General features: G+C 42.7%; 2 protein-coding genes across 3 annotated transcripts; both read left to right on the plus strand.

Annotated features, from left to right (window-relative positions):
- The first annotated feature begins 73 nt into the window (after positions 1–73).
- On the plus strand, positions 74–4441 carry LOC136198604 (uncharacterized). 2 transcript variants are annotated; one of them, XM_065988604.1, is made up of 12 exons: positions 74–159; positions 862–975; positions 1035–1146; positions 1195–1300; positions 1350–1559; positions 1625–1995; positions 2048–2143; positions 2197–2306; positions 2539–2604; positions 2653–3888; positions 3949–4107; positions 4164–4441. In XM_065988604.1, the coding sequence occupies exons 2-12, from the start codon at positions 880–882 to the stop codon at positions 4269–4271; spliced, it is 2670 nt and encodes an 889-aa protein (XP_065844676.1). In that variant the 5' UTR covers positions 74–159; positions 862–879; the 3' UTR covers positions 4272–4441. The 2 variants fall into 2 exon arrangements, with proteins under 2 accessions (XP_065844676.1, XP_065844677.1); XM_065988605.1 differs by having other exon boundaries at positions 119–159; positions 851–975.
- Positions 4442–4914: 473 nt separating this feature from the next.
- LOC136198605 (uncharacterized) lies at positions 4915–7561 on the plus strand. The gene is made up of 12 exons (XM_065988606.1): positions 4915–5035; positions 5095–5216; positions 5317–5506; positions 5572–5691; positions 5759–5853; positions 5917–6103; positions 6155–6252; positions 6301–6478; positions 6534–6656; positions 6707–6786; positions 6843–7014; positions 7075–7561. The coding sequence occupies exons 1-12, from the start codon at positions 4960–4962 to the stop codon at positions 7383–7385; spliced, it is 1752 nt and encodes a 583-aa protein (XP_065844678.1). The 5' UTR covers positions 4915–4959; the 3' UTR covers positions 7386–7561.
- Positions 7562–8032: the final 471 nt, after the last annotated feature.

The raw sequence follows: 8032 nt of genomic DNA on the forward strand, positions 1-8032 counted from the left end.
GATCCAAGATTCCTTCAATAATTGACTTTTGTCTCACATGAGCGCCTAATCATGTTATACCATAAAAGGAGATAATTAGCTCAGAAGCCGATCGTCTACTTTTTGTCGGCAGCAACTGGAAGCGATACCAACGTTGAACGTCGGTTTTAATTGAGCCAAGTAAGAGTTTGCTTGCGCGGTATTTAGACGCACGTCCAACTCCCAGCACCGCACGCATGCAGCAAGCGTCTTTGGCCCATAAACAAAGCGTTATTTTATCTGATGTCGCTTTGGTCACCCCTTAGCATTTGGCAAAAGAGCAGCCTTTAATTGGCAGCTTCGAGTTTGCTCGCATGACTGCGGCAGGGAAATTAACGCACTTAATATATCTAGCACCACGATCTCACATCGGTCGATCATGCATTTCTAGCCAACCTAGTGCAGAGTACAGTCTACGTCTTGAATGTAGACGGTAGCACCAGCTTGGCTTTTTATGTTTTGTCAGGATCTCACTGCTTTTGTTGCGAAAACGTATATATACGCCCCATTCGTAGAAACGCCCCTATGTGAACTTCAGAGGCAATGGCTTGCTTCTACTCGACGACATACCCTTAGTACTTAGCAACTGATTTATTACTTAGTAAACGCGTTTAGATATGGAAACGATCGGTTTAATGTCGAACAAAAAGCCGTGCTGGCGCCGCAAAAGCGTGGGAGCTTGGCCTCATGCAAACAGGGTTTAGCTCCTACTGGCAGGATAACGTGATCCACGCACCTCCCACCATAGGCGCGCATACTTCGCAGGCGCGCTAAAGTCGCGCCAAAGACACCTTGACACTCGTTCGATTTGTTTTGGTCATTAAAATGGAAGATTATTTTTAGAGTAAACCAGCTGTGCACATGAACTCTTTCGTCATCTTTCTTTGGAGCTTTTTTGCAGCGTCTGCCCTTGCCGTCGATGACAGCCCTCAATGTCTTTTCCTACAGTGTTCTAAGGTATAAATAGCTCGTGTTTGCGTAGGCGTTATCGGTTCAGCTGCTCGTCTTGCCTAAAGGGTGACGTTTTTACCTACAACATGACACTAAAGCAAAAACTTTGGACAGAAGAAACCGGTCGCGCTGAAAACTTTGCGCTTTCCTTTATGGCAAATGTCACGTGCTTGGCAGGTGTGCATATTTTTACTTGCACTTCTGTAGCAGACTGTATCGTTTTAGAGAGCTACCTTACCCCATATGAAAGTAACGGTCTTAAATATCACGTTGAGGTGTACAATCTCAGCTCGACTTCCGAATTCGGCGCAACCAATCAGTTTTCCCAAAAGTGACTAGTAAACACGCTTGTATCGATTTGTCATTTATCTCCGTTTTAGTCATTCTTTGCTCAAGCAATTTGAAAATCCGTTTTACTTTGTTCAACTATCAAACGGAACTGTTCTACGCGTCTTGCACATTCGCGACGATGATTTTCAAGTGACCAATTTCAAGAAATCGATTGCCAGCTTGTTTCAGACGTCGCTGTGCAAAGGAAGAAGCGACATTTTTGAAGAAGGCTCTAACAGTAAACGAAACGCTCACTACAAGTAAAACAGTTTTGAACGTGTTTGTCACATCGGCATAGTAAGTTGTCTTGTCGTGTTCTCTTTAGCGTTGTTCAAACTGCAAAGCGTCGACTTTCGGTTAGCAAGCGTTACAAATCTTCAGACGTTGAGAAATTTTCGTCCGGTTATGATGCAAAGCCTTCTGAGCTGGAATACAGCGAATTTCAAAAGACAATCCTAAGCCAACGCAGCATGATGCCAATCAAAATGATAGGCGTTCTTCAAACGTCACTTTACCAAAAACATCAAAGATCTTCAGCTGAGAATCTTTCTACAAACCGAATTCGTGTTAGACAAGACTTTTCAGTCAGGCTTCTACGGCGCCGTAAGGTTCAGCAGAAAAGATCGGCGGAGTTTGTAAGAGTCGAAGATACCCACGGATTGCAGGTTAGCTCTTCTGAAGGAAAACTAGTAAAGGGTAAGCTAGCGTTGCAGACGTCTTACTCATAAAAGCGATTATTTCTAATTAGCTGACGTCATTAAACGAAAACTTGGAGTGATCAAATCGGAATTGCCTGACGTGCGCCTCTTACTCGAAAATCTTCAAGAAAATTACAGTAGAGTTTGTAAGCAAATTCGAAAAAGTGCGAAAAATTACTTAGGCTTCTTGCATGCACAGACGATAGCATTGCACCGTTGGTGGAATTGGAGGGTCTCTGTGAGGAGAATTTGTGCACAAGTGAAGTAAAAACGCCCTTCAGCGATGCTCTCGTTACAGCATTTTTTACTGTAAGTAAAGTAAAAATAATAGAAAAAAGCTGATACTCTACCTTTCGCCTTTCCAGAGGTGGTTTGTTCTTCTTGCACGATCAGCCATTTACTAAACGTTTATCCCTTTACACAGATTTACCTGTATTTTATAGGCGAGCTAAGTTGTCTTTTGCTCCTCTTGTGGCACGACAAATTTTGGCATGCAGTTATCTCTAACGATATTAAGAGAGCGTTGTCTTTCTTTTTATAGAATGAATCTCAACGTGAACAGCTGCTTCCTCTCCTAGTCGCATCAGGAACGCGCAGAGCTCGGCAGGTACGAAATGTTTTTACGTATTATTTCTATAAAAGCAACGTATCAAAGGTGATTGCAGCGCTGTTAGAAGATCCCCTATCTTCAGGCGTGAGCCTGACAAATCTTCTCTCAAGTGTTTCGTACTTGCGCAACCCTAGCAACCAGTTTTTATCGCTGGTCACGCGTCTTGTCAATGAAGGTAATGATGCTTTTGTTGAAGAAGCGGCATTAGCTTTAGGGGCACTTGCTCGAGGAGCGGTCGAGCCAGCGTCTAGAATCGCTGTCCAATTCTTGATTGGAAAACTTCATTCCAGAAGCATTGTTTCACAAAAGGTCGCATTTCTCCTAGCGTTAGGAAATGCGGGAAACGCGGACGCTGTTGAACCAATAGTGAAAACGATAGAGAATGGAATTGCGTCGGAGGAAGTTAGAAAAGCCGCGGCGTTAGCTATAGGTCATTTAGCTGAGGTAGACCAACCACGCGTTGTAAATCTTCTTCTCGATCACTTTGCGAGAAACTCTTCAAAAGCTTTCGCTCAATGTTTTCTGAGCGTTTTAAGAATCCTGAGCAAACGATCGTGGAGCGAGGATTCTTCTTCTAGAATTTCAATTGCACTTGAGAAAGCATTTGCACTGACGAATGATAGTTATAGTCAAAAAATGAGAAGTGCGCAAGCGGAATCCAAAAAACGACTACGGAGAGACGAAGTATCTACTGATTGGGCTGACGGCGATCCTCTCTACAACAGCATTGCAAGTCAAAGCAGTCGACAAGACGAAAAGAATCACTACAAATCCCACGTGGCTCGCTTGTACGGAACAACTTTTGGAAATTCGTCATCGTTTAACATGAGCTTTGTCTCTGGTATTTTTGCTGGTGCCAACTTGGACAACGAACCGTTTGGACTAGTGTTTGCCAAAGCCGTTGCAGCGGCAAGCGTCTTTGGGTATAATTTTGATATCTTGGACGCGTATGCATCCCTGACCGTAAACAAAAAATCGGCAACGGTGAAGCAATTTTTACGTTTGGGTCCCTTCACTATAATACCGTACAAGACTGCTGACTTTCCGCTTTGCACTGCACGGTCTTCTGATATCGGACAAACGACAATTACCCTGTTTTCCCTAAATTTTGATATACCTCTTACATTTGGACTCTCTGCTTCTCTTAACCTTCGCAGTGCGGTTACTTTTGCAGCTACTTTGGGGTATGAGGTGTGCCCTTCGTCGTCACCTCTATTTACCTGCCTTTCAAGACCGACGGCTACCTTAACGTTAGGCGGTTCCGCGTACGCTTCGTTTGCGGTACGTTGAAAAATAAATATATTCGCCGAAGAAAATCAGTACCTAATTGCTTCTTTGCAGATTTGGGATGGCGGCATTGAAGCCCGCGCTTCAATCCCGTTTTATGCTGAGCCTGTAGTAACGCTCAGAAGAAGACAAGCGTCACTAGGGGTGTGCCTCGATTTTCGCGTTGGCCAAGGTGACGGAAGTATTACAATTTCGCCCTATTATCGCCAATGGGTAACGTTTAGTCTAACCCTTTGTTTACAGTATACTTACTATTTGCGTTGTCTTAGTTTCTTGGCTGGAGTGACAAGCAAATTGTCACAAGCCTTGCTGTAAACATTCCTATTAAAAAGCAAGAGTATGAAAATGGAAGGTACAGTAAGTGCGCGTTCTTTTAGAGAAATTGCGTAAACCTTCAAGTAGCGGCTTTGTCGTCTGCATTGGATTTCAGCTGTTTTTTGTAGAGTCCGCGCTGAATATGGAAAGCTTTGGTGTGTGTGTTGTTTTTAGTTGTTCTTTTTTCAAAGCGTAGATGAATCCTGACAGTTTTATTTACGCATACGCCTGATCTGGCGTTCAAAAGTTTTCTGAGGGTTTGCCGGCCTAGCTTACTCTATTCTTGTAGGAGCAGCTACAAAAGCAAACCTTTATAAACTCCACTTCTACTGTATAAAATGATTGTTAGAGGGTTTCAAACGGCGTAAATAGGATTTCATTAAGTCCAAGAAATCGCTCAATTTTTAATCTCGCCCTTCTTTTGAAAAGAGTGTACTGCAAAAGCAATTATGCTAAAAATTGCCTTGACCTTAAAGAAGAAATTAGGCGCTCTTGTTGGCGTCAGACAGCTTGAAGCTGCTTGAAACAGTGTTTAGAGTAAAAAGTCCTGCACAAGAGTTGGGACAGTATAAACATACATATATGCATTAGTTGTCCTTATATACATGTCCGTCTAGGCGGGTGTGAGAAAGAGGAGGTAGAGAAAATATTATTGTAGCTATATTTACCGCTACATGATCTCGTCTTTGTACGGGATCGCAAGCTATACGATCTTATCTTTGTACGGCTGTGGTGGCTTCTCAAGTCCTGATGTCAGGAATAAGCAAGGCTTCTCGTCTCTTGGCACTTCTCTTCTTTGCTTTCGCGTTGTCTAAGCCTGCTACACGTACGTCGCGCGCGTTTTCGGCGCGGGTGTAGAGTCATAATGAGTCAGTACCGTAACAGAGGCTTGCACGTCGACGGAAGATCTTCTTAAAAAGCGCTGTTCTGCCTCAGCTACGTTCTGGAACGTACCTGGCGAGGCTCTCGACCTTGAGGACACGTCTGCTGCGTCATTTGCTAGCCAGGTAGTTTATCACGTGACAAGCCTCTTTTCGCAGTGCTGACAGCATCAAGCGATTATACACGCAAAGGATCTTCGTATTATTTTTGCTTATTTGCGTATAGATTAAAGGGTACACAAATATTTTGCGCAGCTTAGCCTGCGAAGCAGTGATTCAGTTCAAGTCCTGCATTGAAACCCTCAATGCAATCTGTCCACCAAATAATGCTACTGTCAAAGAAGTCGAAACTTTGCTAAGCAATGTGTCTCAATTTGTTAACTCTCCAACTTACCAGCAGCAATGCCTACAAGGAGGTATAATTGACAGGCAATTTCTTTACCGCTTTCTTTTCAGAAGTACTTCTATAAACTTTTGTCAGCGCAATGCAGATCAGACCAGTTTGCTTGTTTTGTTTACGGAGTTCCCGGCTGCATCAATTCGTCCTTAGTTTGCGACAGAATAAGTCACTGCGATGATGACTTGGACGAATCAGTTTGCGGTGAGTATTGACTAAGGAATGTAAAAGACGGATCGCAAAAGACTTTGAAGCACTAACTATATTCTAGAAAACGTAACAAAGTGCGACATTCAAGCTGTCTCAAACTGTCTAGCGCCTTTGAAGAGCGCTTCTCTTACGCTTAACGTCCAAATAGCGCTACAGGTATTAACGATGATGAAAAACTTTATCGTCTTGTTCTTAATTAATTAATTGACATGCTGGCAGTTTTTGTTATTCAATAAAACTGGAAAATTGGCCAACGCTTGCACGGCGTACTCCCGATTCCTTACTTGTTCTGACCGTGCTGGAATCAAGCAACAGTGCTCGTCTTCTAGCAAGCAATCTGTTCAATTGGCTTTGGCCTTAGGGAACAGCGCAAACCAAAATGATTATCACCGCTACTGTGATGAAAGTTAGTAAAATTATACTAAAGTTAGTTTGACTGTAAAGTACCTGTAAACAGTTCTCAGGTGCAAAAATAAGGCGATATCGTATTGCCTTCCTATTTTGGAGAGCCAACGTACTGTGCGTCTTGGAATTGCATCTAACTTTTCTAGACAAGTATGATAGTGCTTGTCACCTGCAATTATTTTAAAAACTCTTTATTAGATTCGAGTTTTATCTGGAGGTCAACAAAGCACCGCTTGCAATCTTGTTGTAGCCTTTTGGCAGTGCATCGAGTCTTTTAGAAGCTGTTCCAACCAGAGCCACGAAGTACAGGAAATTAGAAGTCAGCTGCAGACGTATTTTATGTCTCCAACTTACAAGAGTCAGTGTCTCCAAAACTGTAACTACCAATAATCAAATACTTTTTAATACCATCTAAATTACTCCTTTTTAAGTCGCCTGCCCTTCAAACGAAATATCATGTCGAGTGGCATGGCTAGGCTTGACTTGCGTTTCTAAAGTGTGCGATGGTGTGGCTAACTGCCACGATGGGCAAGATACATATTTTTGTGTAAAAGGTTGGAAAGATATTTAGCATTTGAATAAATACTCAGGTAAAATTGAACAGACTTTTGCAAGCTGAATAGTCTTCAAGAATGCGTGTCGGTCTGGAAAAATGCAACCGAACTCGAAGAACCAGAAACGCTTGTGAGTTGTTTGTCACGACTGTCACGATACTTTAATACTGCAAGACGCTATTTTAGATCAATTCTTTACATAAGACAGAATGCGAGTCTATTTCCACCGTTGCGCTCTGTGCTAGCCCTCTACTTGAAAATTGTCAGAACGAAACCAATCACGTCGCTCTGTTCACTCGCAGACTGAAAGAAATTCACGAATCAGACGCGTACAGAAAAGCGTGTTTTAGCGAAGAGGGTATCCTTGTCTTGCTAATCTCTGCTTTTTAAATTTTGTGTTCACCTTGCTCTTTTGTAGTGTTCTGCAATCTCACTCGTGTCTCAATCTGCACCGAACAGTACTTTTCGACTCAGGTTGCAGCTAATGGCACTCTGAATCAAACTGCGGAGTTTGTCAAGTGTCTTGGCCAGTGTAGCACTAGCAAATGCGATCAAAACGTTGTTCCTAAAGATTTGTTCCACTTAGTTTCAAGAATTCAAGCTAGTGAACGGCAATCTTGCGGAGATCCAACGGCCGAAGCTCCTTCGCCGTCACTGGCAGCTACCACAGCCAAAATTTCTGTTACTTGTTTTTTCTATCTAACAGTGCTTCATTTGTTGGTAAATTAATAACAGAACAGCTAAGTGACCGGCGGAACTTAAGGGTCCTACCTGTTCACAAACGAATGTTGTCACCTACGTTATTTTGTGCTCTAGACTTATTCTTGTTTTGATTTTGTTGTTGTTGCTGTGCGCCTAAGGCAAGGAGTTGCCTGTTTCTACTCTGTAACTGCATTAGACGATGTTCTGCATTCTTTCGCAAGGGCTGTGTTAGAATAAACTATCTGATGCTCTAGATTACTCTTGCCATCTTTAGCGAAAAGATTCCACGTACAGAACAATGAGGGTTTGAAGACAGGATTAATTATAGGCAGACCGCACCTTATGAGTATGACGAGTCTTATAAAGTACATATGGGCTAAGAAATTTACACACGTTGTATGTGCTAGTGCAATTTTACGCTGATTTAAAGTAGAAGAAAAATAGCATTTTCAGCACACAGCCTCCTTAATTATAGCAACGAACAGCATACGGAAGTGTTGCTCCAGGAAACGCTTTCATGCATCACGTGCCTAAAGTTTAGTTTCCAAAGCCCTTGTAGCGATTGTTTCTGCACTTAATGTGCACAGCAACAGCGACACCTTTGTCAAGTGTCACGTTTGCGACAAGAATGTGGAAAAGGGGCCTCCTACAAGATTTCATATATGTAGAGTCCT

The sequence above is a fragment of the Oscarella lobularis genome, chromosome 19 (genome assembly GCF_947507565.1).
Source record: "Oscarella lobularis chromosome 19, ooOscLobu1.1, whole genome shotgun sequence".
Classification (NCBI taxonomy): domain Eukaryota; kingdom Metazoa; phylum Porifera; class Homoscleromorpha; order Homosclerophorida; family Oscarellidae; genus Oscarella; species Oscarella lobularis.

What these genes read in the sequence shown, in the direction of transcription:
- LOC136198605 (XM_065988606.1), top strand. Translation starts at nt 4,960, where the DNA reads ATGTCAGGAATAAGCAAGGCTTCTCGTCTCTTGGCACTTCTCTTCTTT. An exon ending in GCAGCAATGCCTACAAGGAG is followed by an intron (nt 5,507 to 5,571) that starts GTATAATTGACA and finishes AACTTTTGTCAG; the next exon opens with CGCAATGCAGATCAGACCAG. An exon ending in CTTGGACGAATCAGTTTGCG is followed by an intron (nt 5,692 to 5,758) that starts GTGAGTATTGAC and finishes ACTATATTCTAG; the next exon opens with AAAACGTAACAAAGTGCGAC.
- LOC136198604 (XM_065988604.1), top strand. Translation starts at nt 880, where the DNA reads ATGAACTCTTTCGTCATCTTTCTTTGGAGCTTTTTTGCAGCGTCTGCC. An exon ending in AGAAAATTACAGTAGAGTTT is followed by an intron (nt 2,144 to 2,196) that starts GTAAGCAAATTC and finishes TTGCATGCACAG; the next exon opens with ACGATAGCATTGCACCGTTG. An exon ending in CCGCGTACGCTTCGTTTGCG is followed by an intron (nt 3,889 to 3,948) that starts GTACGTTGAAAA and finishes GCTTCTTTGCAG; the next exon opens with ATTTGGGATGGCGGCATTGA.